The sequence below is a fragment of the Diplotaxodon limnothrissa genome, linkage group LG20 (assembly GCF_057381915.1).
Source record: "Diplotaxodon limnothrissa isolate DT_005_m linkage group LG20, D_limnothrissa_male_GT1.1, whole genome shotgun sequence".
Classification (NCBI taxonomy): Eukaryota; Metazoa; Chordata; class Actinopteri; order Cichliformes; family Cichlidae; genus Diplotaxodon; species Diplotaxodon limnothrissa.
Genome location: NC_140615.1, coordinates 13901833 through 13914920, shown reverse-complemented (window position 1 = coordinate 13914920; position 13088 = coordinate 13901833). Strand labels below are relative to the sequence as shown.

Genomic DNA, 13088 nt, shown 5'->3' with positions numbered 1-13088 from the left:
GGACCATGGATACATAACGTTCCCCTCTTCGCCTGCCTCCTTCCTCCTCCTCCTCTTCCTGCTTCAGTGAGACTGCCAACAGATGAATCCTGCCAAGTGCCTCCCCAGGAGAAGTGTGTGTGTGTGTTTGTGTGTCACTCTCTCTGAGTCTGAGAGTCTTTGTTTATGTGTGTATGTCTCTACTTTGATGGCAACGTTGGCAGTAATGTGTCTAATGGAAGATAAGCAACACTCTCTCAGACAAGACTTCACAGCCTAGCACTTCGCTCAACATCATCATGCTGAGAGGGAATAGAGGGAATACTCTATCCCCCCCTCTCCATCACTTGGCACGTATACACACACACACACACACAATTCAGTAGTGTACATCCATGCAAAGCGCACACACTGAGACACAGAACACAGAGGGTTTGGATCATCTCTGTCAAAGCTGGCTTTATCATTTCTCACACAGTGTCCACAGGGCTTCGCACGCCTGCACGCGCAGCACACATCCACGGGTCAGATGATGAGTTCCCGGAGATGAGTTTCTGTTATAGAGGGACACCTCAGAGAAAGTGTAGTTTTGGTAGCTGTCTGCAATCATTTCCCCTCCCAAAGTGTCCACCCCCACCTCCACCCACGCACACACAAAACCATAAAGTCTTTGTAAGTGAGCGCGGCAGAAGGTACTTGCACAGAAAGACAGAGTGAGAGTCCTTGACTGCCGGGTGACCCCCGCAGCTTGTTTGTGCCGATTTTGAAGAGAGTTCCGATCGAGGGAGAGGAGAGGTCTCGTAGTGTAGTACACACAACACGGTGAGCAGTGACAGCCGAGGAAAGGGAGGAAGAGGTGATGGAGGACACAGAAGGTCTAAGACCACATTGTCTAGCAACGAGCAAAACACCTGAACCGGTGCCATGCTTCCATACAGGTTAGCCACGTTTATCGTCTTCAGTGACTCCGTGTTGTTTTGTCAAATAATATCTTTTCTGGTCGCAGAACAACTATAAAATAGCAGGAGTGACATTTAAATGTTCTGGCCATTTTCTTTTTTTCTTTTTTTTTTAACTGGTCATTTTTTCTTAAAATCCATTATTTATTTAATTCACTTTCTACATGAATATAAAACAAACTGGGTGGAGCCACAGAACAGCAGCTTCACTTCAAAACCTGCAGGGTTAACCTTGTGCTTATTCACATCAGTCCAAGTACAGTAATGGCCTATTACAGTGGCAAGACTGCATAAGCCAGACTGTCCCTAAAGTCAGTCATTGTGTTATAATTTCATTAACTGCAATTTTGTTAGAGTTAATTGACTAAACTGATAAAATCCTTAAAGAGCAACTCACTGAAAAATGTATTCAAAAACACTATGAGCATTTAATTTTCACCACACAAAGACCGCCTGCGGTGCTCATGCAGCTGTTACTGTCAGGAAATAAGTGACAATGTCTGTGACTAATCATATGAGTTTCTAAGACACTGTTAAATAATTACAATACTATCACAGCCCACCTCTGTTCGCCATACATTGGCTCTGTTTTAAAAGGCTACCCAGATAAATTGTGGCTGGCTACTCAGGTTAAGAGAGTGCTCTGGCCAGTCATCCTGGTCGCTTCACACGCCACCGCAATATCCTCACAGAATCATTTCCATTTATGCTTGCTGTTAAGGCCACTGCAGTATTCTCCTGAAGAACAGGCGTCACCACTAAGACAATACACTCACATCAACTCTGATAAAGGAAGGGTCAAAACTGGAAGCAATGACATTGCAGTGTTTTTTCCAAAGAGGTTCTAGTTTTCAGACTGCTCCAACACATCCCTCTGTATATCTGTGTCGCTATCAGCGTTGCTGTGAAACGACAGTGAATGCCACCGGATGTGACATCATTTTTGGCGCATGCCACTGTGCGACAGGGAGTAATCGGTGAGCATAAAAGCACTCTTTACCCCATTGACTTGCACTGCCGCTGGTGGCTGTAACTTTTGTTTGGCTCTGTTTCTCTTAGCAAGCAACCTGTAGTAGGTGGAGAACTGGTTCATGTGTCACTATCAGTGTTGGGTAAGTTACTTTAAATTAGTAACTTAGTTACATTACTAGTTACTTCTATCAAAAGTAACTCAGTTACTTCAAGTTACTCGTTACTTTCAGAGTAACTAGTTACTAGGGAAAGTAACTTTTGTTTTACTCAGAATTCTCTTGTTAATGTGTTGCTTCCGTAACTGGATATCCAGCAAGATTGCCATTCTTCTAGCTTGCTTACGTGCCACAAGTGCACTATGCCACCTACCAATAGAAAGGAAAAAATAATGTGCACATTTCCACGAGAGAAATCCCACGCCTGATTCTATCCTAGCCTGCTTTTTACATCCAACACAAAAACTGCAGTCGTGGTGCTTTCGATTGTACTCAGAACTCGGAAATTCTGCCTTCTGAATAGGAAGATGTAGGCAACACCAGACTGCAGATGAGCTGCATACAGGGCTGGACTGGGTCAAAAAATTCGTCCCGGGCATTTTGACTAGAGACCGGCCCACCATTATAGGAAAAATCATAAAGCCTTTGAATGAAAATAAACACTGTTGTGACAGTGATGTTCACTGTTTTGATGGTATATATCTATCAATCTATCAATTGTTTGTTGTAAGACTCAGATAATTATTTTTTTAAAAGTGACATTTTAAATGAGAATAAGAAAGTATTTCTTTGTGCCCCCCTTTCCCTTTTAATGCCCTACATGGACCCCTGGCAACACTTTGCTAGACCCACCCCTGCACAGTTACCAGCTGTCAGCTACTTAGAAAAGGATCCTGGTGTTATTTGTCTCTCACAAACAGTTCATAACTTCCCTTCAACTCATTCATGTCATCTAAAAGGTAAACCTGTTTCTCCATCACCTGTTCAGCTCTGATGATCCAGTAAGGACATCTCCTGGTTTCATCTTCATGTTTCCCTCTCATCACAAAACCAAACCATATCATGACCAGCAGGTTTACAGCTGTGGCTCCAGCCAACATCAGCTGATACTAGAAACTAATATTAAATAACTTCTAACAACAGCTGATCAAGCTTAAAGGTGCTGCTGTTGTTTAGCGCGACATCCGCTGGTTTCCTCTTTCTGGCGCAAAGTGGGCGATAAACAAACAAGAGAGAAAAGCCGATCAGCTGATCATTGATCAGTTTCATGATTGAAGTAGAAACAGGAGAGAGATGGTGAGAGGATGAGAGAAGAAGAGGCAGCTGTGCAGCAAAGACACAGAGTAACTCCAGTTTTGTGTCTTTTTCATTGTAGCTGAAACATAAACTGTGTTCCTTTTCACCTCAATACGAAACGCGTGATATTTTCTTTGAATACGAGACGATTCCGTTTTTTACTGGACGGTTGGCAACTCTAATAATTAACCTTATGAACAAAATAAAGTTCAACATCAGTAACATAGCACCCACCCAGCTGTATAGAAACTCCGTCATGCTAGCTAGCACGCAGTACGAAAAAGTCAGCATAACGAAAATAAACTCCACCTAAACTTGGTTCATATCTGACCCAGATGGACTGCAGGTCGTAACTTCTTACCTGAAGTTCAGTTCACCTGACACTCTCGGACCGGCGGCCGCTTCGGGTCTCTCCTCTTGCCTCCCTTTTCCTTCATCCACCTGCTGGCTTCCACCACTTGCTAATGTTATTGAATTTGTGGAAGCTCCGCGATAGCCACCACACGAAGTAACGAATAAGCCTACCTAAATCCCAGTAACGAGTAACGCGTTCCCGGTTTTGGCATAATAACTAGTTACCGTGCTCGTTACCACAATAATAACGTAGTTACTGTAACGCGTTACTTAATAACGCGTTAGTCCCAACACTGGTCACTATGCACACCAAGGCTACAAAGAACAGGGACTACTTTTACCAGCTGCAGATATCTGAGAGGCAGAAGCGTATGGATCTGTTCTGTTGTCTGTGACAGAGGTGGGACCAAGTCATTGTTTTGCAAGTCTCAAGTAAGTCTCAAGTCTTTATCCTCAAGTCTCAAGTCAAGTCTCAAGTAATGTCAGGCAAGTCAGAGTCGAGTCTCAAGTCACTGGTGTAAAAGTCCGAGTCAAATCACAAGTCTGAAACTTTGAATTTCAAGTCCTTTCGAGTCTTTAAAAAAAAAAAAAACAACGAAAAAATAATGTTGCAGTTATGCTAAATGTAAATATTAGACCATGTAATTTTAAAATCTGTGTTTTTCTCAACACATGACAAAATAGTGAACTTAGAAAATATACACAAATTGTGAAATTGCACCTCTTTAAAATGCAGCTCAATTAAACCTAGCTCCAAGAATAGTTTTCACCGACAGTTCTGAGATAAGCTGCATGTCATTCTTGGATGCGGTTGTAGGACCGGCTTTAAAATCGCATGACAAAAATATCATACACATTAAAAAAACTGTATCACCAACGTAGCCTGGACAACATTTGCTAGTTAGATGAAGTCAGCTATCTCATCGTAGCATATTTATATGCATATTTATAATCATACGGTTCTTGGAGTGAGTGCATACACTCATGAAGTTTAGTAACTTCCGGTCACTGCAACAAGCCCAGGTACAGTTTACCGCCGGATGGGTGCAGGACCTTGAAATGCACCGTGTAGAACGAAAGACCATCGTACGTATCATAAGTTTACCAGTCTCACAAATCGTCTTCATAAATACACATTCGTTAACCGTTTATTAATATAACCTTTGAGCTCAACGGTAATTAATTAGTAGTGGAAATAATTTCTGGTAGCATCACAGAAATGTAGCAGTGACAATAATACTGTATGCTGTAATCGTACTGGGCAATTAGTGATACAAAAAACCTGTTTTATCCTGTGAATAAAAGTATATGTTTTTGTCAATGTACCATAATAACAGAGGCGAAACGCAATATTGTGTCAGGACAATTCACTATTTATGCACAATAAATAAAGGAGCATAGCGCGACAATTTCTGTTCAGCGCCAGACTTGCTTGTAACCTATATCACCAGTTATGTTATGAAAGTGACGTATTAACTACTAAAAAACACTGACCTTTGTGTAAATGCTTGGAGCAGACTAACCTGTGAGCTGGAGGGTTCTGGGACGTTATATTTGACCTTTGAATGGCTGCAATCCAGGCCACCCGTCGCCTCTTTGTTACTTCGGAAACATGGCTCGAACAATTTCTCTTCAACGAGGTAATCCGATAACAACCGATCTCTTTACCCGTCGGCTTCCCGTGGCTGTCATGCGACCGGCTATTGCAGTTAATAATACAACGGCTTCTTGTGTTTCTTTTTATCGCTGTATAACTGATTTTAATTGAAAGCCTGCGTGCGCTAGTACCGCTTGCCACGAGTTCCCAGAATCCTTTGCGGTTCTACCCGTGAATGACGTCACATTTTCAATCTCTATATAATATGCATGTTAAATTTTGTATTTGGGGTAAAATATCAAGTCTTTTCAAGTAAACCGGTTCAAGTCCAATTCAAGTCCCAAGTCATTGGTGTAAAAGTCCAAGTCAAGTCACAAGTCTTAGAACATTTTTTCAAGTCAAGTCTAAAGTCATAAAATTAATGACTCGAGTCTGACTCGAGTCCAAGTCATGTGACTCGAGTCCACACCTCTGGTCTGTGATGGTTCTCAGTCATCCAGGTCATCGTAGTCTAAGGAGCTTGAAAAGAAAAGCGTCTCTTGAAGACGTTTCACCTCTCATCTGAGAAGCTTCTTCACTTCTGAACTGAATTGAGCATAAATAAAATCTAAATCACCACACAGTCATCATGTAGCTATAACTTGACTATGCTTAGATAAACAGCTAAAGTAACAAAAATCGCATTAGTGTCCAAAACTATATTGAAGTAACGTTATTATGGATGGTCCCATCTAAGATTCTTTGCTGGCTTGGTTTAAGCTCAGGATACTTTAAGGAAAGCAATTTAAATCTGACTGTGAAACAAATCAAAAACTTGAGCAGTCGTGCTGTGCTGAGACTAACAATACCAAAGTAGCTACCCACCAAGTTGCTGATCATTACCAACCCAGACCCTCCAAAACACCACTTTCAGCTAGTCTTTAATTGTGTTAATTAAAGCAGCTCTCAAGGTTTTGAGAGTTTGTTTTCAGAAATGCTAAATATGTTCACTCTCAGCAGTGCCTAGGTGTTTATTTGCTTTTGGTAACTGAAGGAGCCTTTGGGTTAATTATGCCACCCCTAGGAAGAAGCATGACCCATCAAACTGATTACGTCTATGACTACAACTAAGAGATTTCACATTTTATTTTATTACTTCAAAATAATAAATAATAATCTAGAGTTTCCACTACTTTGTGGCAGTGCTTGAAATTAAACAGCTATCATGAAGACGTAGCTATCCGCGAATTGCGAAGAGCAGGAAGAACCAGCGCCTCTTAATGTGAAAATATCACAAATTACCATTCTGAGTACACTTTGCTCACGAAAAGATGTGCAGGCAAAGTCGGGAAGACATGAAAAAGATTGATTTTTAACTCCTGAGAAAACTAAGCTGTGTATTTTGCAGAGGGAAGGTGCAGCTACAGTGGTAAGTTCTCTTCTTTGTGTAGTTTATCCTAGGCTGCCCTCCAGCACTTGTCTCCTCAGTGAGGAGTATATACTAAGGTCAGGACCTAAATGCATTGGCTCTACCTACTGCTGAGCACCAACAAGCTTTAAAACTGTCAGCCTGTCCCTCTCCCTCACCCGTCCTTCCTGTTTGTTCTGACACAGGCCTTCTTTTTCTATTTTTGAATCACTTTCTGTGCAGCACATTCACTGACAGTAGCAGAGAGACAGAGAGAGTATACGCCTGAAGGAAATTCAGGCTACAAAACCTATAAGGAAGAAAAACAACAACCCAACACATATTGTCAAATTAGCCATCTTATTGACAGTCTAATCATTTGAGAGGCAGAATAAACAGAGGCTTGTATATGGTGGTGCATCAAAGGAATGCTGATAGTTTCATTTCCAAATAATTAGATTTTTAGTGATTAATTGTTGTCTATGAGAAAACTGAAATTTTCACAGTTTTTCAAAAGCTATTGTTTTTCCCCATCAACACTAACAAAAAACAACCATATCTTATTTATGATGGCACCAAAGAGAAAAATCCAGCAACCTCAAATACTTAGCATTTTTTAAATAAATAATTCAAACAAATGTTTATCAAACCTGCACTCAATTCATCTGTTAATTGCCAAATCAATCACATTGATCAACAATGTTGTAAACCCCCATATGCAGTGTTGGGTTGGGTGTACAGCGCACTACACCCTGTGTCCTGAATCCTATTTATTATCCTCTTTAACTCATAACACAAAACTTTAACAGATCTTTAAACTGTAGATCACAGTTTTTGTTGAATATTGTAAAAATGAAGATATGCCTTGCTCTTGAAGCCAATATTCACCTTCTATGTATTAACCCAGGAAACCATCTTTTCCCCGGTGTTAACAAAGCAGCCTGAGACATAAAAAAAAACCCCAACATTGATGCAATCACCTCAAGTTTGTTGCTCTGTTAAGAGTGGTTATTTCTGTAAGATGACGTGCAGCTGTGTACAACTCATCCCCAATGTTGCCATTTCCTCATGGCAGTTAGTTATGGTGGCTACATTTTACCGATGTTCCTAATCCCAGCTACAAAGCTCTGGCTGATTGACTGGAAACAGGATTCAATGCGCTCAGCTACTGATCTATTCTCCACCCACTCAAAGGAAGGATATGGCTACTAATTCAGGGGATGATGTCGAGAATCACATTAAGTTTCCAAATGCTTTATCAATGCTTTCCCATTAAAGTACGTAATTATAATCATGGGGCTGGCTTAATAAGCCGTAAAATTTAGCACTAAACAGTAACACGTGCAGTGCATTTATTTTGCGTCTAAAGAATTTATCCTGTGTTCTCTTGGAAAGGCTAGTAAATGCATGGTCCACGGTCACGAGGCCAAAGTTGAAGTATGACTCACTAACAGACTGAGGAGCAGATGTGAAAACTGAAACACTGCGCTCATTTTCTTCATTACCTTTTATTTAACTGAATATTGTTACAAAATCTCTCTGAGATGAAGCAGCTGTTTTGGTAATTATTCCCGAAAAAGCAAAGACGATGCATTGTTTACTCAGTGCTACTGGGATAGGTGCCCATATTAGCTGACCCAGTTCAGTCTTCTATATAAGTAACAGTAATTCAGTGCACCTGACTGGCTTTTTTTTTTTACGACAGCCATTCTTCTTTGTAGTCACTGCAGTGATGATGTATGGAGCCCCAGTATCATGTACTGAGTCACCACCATCACATGTGAACCGCGAGTGCGGCGATGAGCAGACATCGACATTTGGTGTGCGATTCCATAGAAGACAGGAGTAAACCCTGCAAGCTGCTGCGCAGTGTTTGCCAGTGATACTGTGTTGGCTGCTGTTAAATTTTTAATAGTCTAACAGTATTGTGATGTCATTAATTGGTGCTCCAGTTTGCCTTCAGTGAAAGTCCCATCTGCACCTCCTATATTTATAATGCAACAAATCCTCAAAAAGGGCGTTTCAGTCGGTAAGAACAGTTGTAAAGGAGGTGTAACCATCACAGTCTGTGGCTGCATGTGTGCCAGATTGTTTGGGGTGGGGGGATATGCTCGTGCACCCATTTACTATATTCTTCTCAAATAACTGTCACTTTGTGGAGGGGCAGCCATGTCTGAAGCCTTTTAAGACAGTGCAGCAGCCACAAAACATGATGGAGCGTGATTCACTTGTTGAACAGAGAAAAATAGTTAATCCAATCTATTAATGGGAATGTGGTGCTGGTTTCTCTGGTGGCAAAGGTCAACTTTTGTGAAGATAAATGAATGGTGTTAAGTGAAGGCTCACAAACATCTATTCTTTAACATGACCTGTTTTACCTCGGAAAATGGTTTCATGCTGAATAAAAGGGGTTAAAGATGAGACATAGACAGCTCTGGTAATGTTATTCAAACTTGAGCTGTTTTCTTATTACTTTCTTTCTTTTCTTTTCTTTTGTTTGACATTGTTATTTTCCCCCAATGGCTCATTTACCCTCACTGATTGGAAGCCAATTGATTGGTTGGAATAATGGCTTCACATCCTCCTAATTAGGAGTTAATTGAAAAGTATCAAAGACTAAAACAGCGTCTGGGCAGATGCAGACAGGAAATCCTTGCTCGATTTTCATAAAGTTCAAGGCTGTTTTTCTTTCGACACTTTTATTTGCTTCTCTTCGTTCCCACTCTTTTGTATACAGCTCATGCAGGAAAGGAAAAGCGAGGATGAATTATGACCCCCAGAGGCTCAGAAACCACAAATACGATCCAAATGGGAAAGAAAATGAAGGTCTCTTGATTTCCCTCAGTTGACCCTGTCGTGCCATTTGTTGAACATGACTCACGGTGGTGCAGCTCATGCTGTGAATACACCTCATAACTATGGATGTCATGGCAAAATTGTCTTCTGCAAATACAAAGGTGTTAACTGAGTAAAGGTGGGTTTATCCCCATCAAAATCGCTGAACCTTCATCGCTCCTACCCTCCTCACTCATTATGAAAAACAATCCATTTGAAAATCCTATTAGACTTAACTCCATACCACAGTATTATGCACCGTGCTTTACTAATTATTACATTGCAAGGCCATTTAGTATTTCAATTAGGAACTAGACTACATGAATCTGGTAATACACTTGGTTCTGCAGGAGTTTTAAATCTCTTGTTGCCCTCCTCTTTTCTCTCATTTTTACCCCCAGGATAAAACAAAAACAAGTGTATCTGCACACACTCATTTCCATAAAAATCCTGCACATCCACTGTCCTAAAATATGTCTTCCCACAAGCACGTTATTCAGCTTGAAGTAAGGAGTCAGAGTCCTTATTTTACAGATGCACCGTGACCTGTCATGAAATATTTTTCATGTTGGTCCATATGGAACAAAATGATAAATATTTTAAGCTGAAATGCTAGTGTTTCGCTAGGATGTGACTACAAAGGGGGTGAAGGATCTAATGAATGGTGTATATAATGAGAATCCAGCTCAGACTTTACACCAGGTTGGATGCTGCTAAATCATGTTGCCAGAGGGAGTCCCTGTGGTGACCACAGAGCATCCAATATATTTGGATCCCTGCAGGCACAACCTTAAGGCAGCCCCTTAACAAATATATAGTGAGATAGTGATGATCCCAGACAAACGTCTTAATGATATGTGGATACGGACAGCCTCATCCATCTGTAAACGTTAAACAAAAACATGTGACATGGTTAACTGTTGAGGGGTCAAAGGTTTTTCCTCCATAAATGAGCACCTGTTAACATGTGACTACGATCTATATATAAAACCACATTAAGGAGTTCAGCTCAGCTTGTTACAGAACCACATTCATCAAATTCAATTTAAAAAATTTTGAATTTGATGACTTTTAAAGGTACAGTATGTTGAACACGTTAATCTAGAAGGGGGTGCTGTTGCTTCAAAAAAAAAAAAAAAAAAAGCAAAAAAAAAAGCATGCAGTGGCTGTTCCAGACCCAAAGAAGTGCAACTTTTATGTCTTAGCCCAACTTAGTTTCATCTCCACTGGACGTGGACATCTGCAACCAATGTTTATGTCTAGCAACAAATCATCCAACAGTAAACCTGCATGGTGATCTGCTGGTGGAGCTACACAAATTATTTTTGCTACTGGAAGTAAGCCTCCAGACCTCTGCACGGACTGATGCTGATGGCCGGGGTGTCAGTGAGGGGTGGCAAGTGCTGTAAGCAGAGTGTAAGGAGACATACCTGCAGCCATTAGTGCTAGGTTAAAAAAAATCTCTCCAGTGGCTCCTCACCAGAAGATACAGCATCTGCTGCTTTTCTACTTCATTCATCATTGATCTGCCCTTCAATATGATTGACAAGTAGCCAGAATTATTGACTCTGTAAAGGAAAAGAATGTGATCTCTGCTGCTTATTTCTTCTCATGTTGGACAGAAGAATTAGATTATGCTAGGTTCACAGCAGCATTATAAAATGGACCAGCACTAGCTAGTTAGTGTGCTTACAGACTGAAGCCTGGATTGGTTGCGCGCACGGACAGCTAGAGACCTGAAGGCTGAATAGTCATTCCTGTTATACTTCTTTGAAGTCCACTGCCTGAGCAAATGCGTATTTGGTGCACCGTGATGTGAATTCTCTGCAGACTAGTTCCTCGCACTTACTGTTTGGTGATGTTTATGCCTCAGGGACCCAATTGGACCCTAGACACAGGAAGTATAAAATCCTTTTCACAATAAGTCTTTGATTGTTTTGGGTATTTTTACATTTAGTTGAAACTGGCACTTCCTTTTTAACATTTTAAACTAATAATCCTACATATTACACCTTTCAAATGTGAAATTTGTAGGAGTATTATAGATATTTAGGATTATTTTCTGTTTTTGTTTTTTTGTTTTGTCAAAAATATCAACATTTTCACAGCTCTGGTTTCAGCCACTTCTCCATTATTTTATATTTATGCCTTTGTTTGAGAGACCTTGCATCTCATTTTTGATGTAATCATGTTTTAAGGTGCATTTTTACATTACAAATGGCGTGCCTTAGAGTCTGAGTGCACATTTACCACTGAAAGAAAAGTGTACTTCTTCTTTTTTCGACCCAGACAAACACAACCCTGCCAAGCACATCTGCCAAGCTGGCAGCATGACACCTGTGGAGATTGGCAGGCTCAGCCAAAGTTGCCAGGACAAACTGGGGAGCTGTGGCATTCACTGTGTGTTTGACTTTATGACATAGCCGAGCGTAAACCCTGGAGGCCATTTAGGAAAGCTCCTGCTGAGAAAGAAGGGGGGCTGATCCAAGCCAGATCAAAGGTTCCTCAGTAAAGATTTTACTCGGATATGACAAGAGAATATTAACATCCACCTGTCAGCTGGCATCACCTCTCCTCTGGCGGGATGAATCACGCACTGATCAGGAGGCAGGAGGATGAGCAGAACTGGTGGAAAGCCGCAGCACTCAGAGAAAACAAAATCATGCCAGTCATGAGGGCTGGCTGGCTCGCCATGCATCACAAGATCACAACTCATTAAAATGGTGATCACATGAATCAGATTTCACTGGAAATGGTCTAAATTTAAATGATAAAGCTTGCTCTCTGACTGGTTGATGAACACTTTTTGTATTTCCAATTTTATGCATGAACGCAAAACAAAAACAACAACAACAAACAGAAGCACTTTTAGTGACCTAAACACACACAAAGAAAACACACATTTGCACTAGTTGGCATCATCATCGGCACCAGCCTCAAGCCCATGCGATGCTCTTTTGTTTAATTCTACCTCTGCATATGAGCAGATGGCATCACCTGTGCCACCCTCTCCACAGCCTCCTTTTCCATGAAAGAAAAGAAGTCCGAAGCGGAGCTCACACCTACCGTTCCCAGAGATGTGGTTCTCTATCTCGCCGTGTCCAGCTTGCCTCGTGGAGACACTAAGTTGCATGTAGAGTCCCATGTAATGTAAACTCCCCAACAGCACCCTGAACGCTCCCATTTCGCTTATGTTTTGTCTCGCGCTCTTTTTCACATCGAGTGGAGTGCACGTCGAAAACAAAATTTTTCTTTTTTTTTTTCTTTTGTTGTTGTTTAATCCGGAAGGCTTGTTCTGGCGACGAAGGGAGTGGGATACCTGCGAGAAATAACGAGGAAGTCGCCGCAGCCTCCTCCTGTGCCAGCTGACTGACTGAGTGAATGTGGCTCTGCTTCCGCTCACTCGGTCCTACATGCGGCGGAGGGAGACTTTTCCCCCATTAGAAAGTGCCGCGGCTTGCAGTGGGGAATATCAATTATGAGAGGAGTGATATTACAAGCACTCAGCAAACTTAATGACGCTGAATTTGTCATTAACGAATCCGCTTTTATGAAGCGGCGCGAGGCCACTAAAAGCTGAAAACCCTTATTAAGCTAGTATTCAAACTAATTAGTATTTTAGTATTATAATGTTTACGAGTTAATGTCGTCGCGGACGTGTTTTTTCACCAGACAAGCGTGCAAGGGAGGTATCAAAAATTAGGATTGGGTAA

At 41.2% G+C, this 13088-nt stretch overlaps 1 protein-coding gene across 1 annotated transcript in view; it reads right to left on the bottom strand.

The window, feature by feature from the left end:
* vstm2la (V-set and transmembrane domain containing 2 like a) overlaps positions 1 to 12559 on the bottom strand; it is a 58868-nt gene extending 46309 nt beyond the window's left edge. Inside the window, exon 1 of the mRNA XM_085345105.1 lies at positions 12442 to 12559. Coding sequence (XP_085201231.1) covers positions 12442 to 12559 — 118 coding nt within the window. The remainder of the gene's footprint in view (positions 1 to 12441) is intronic.
* Between the last annotated feature and the right edge of the window lie 529 nt (positions 12560 to 13088).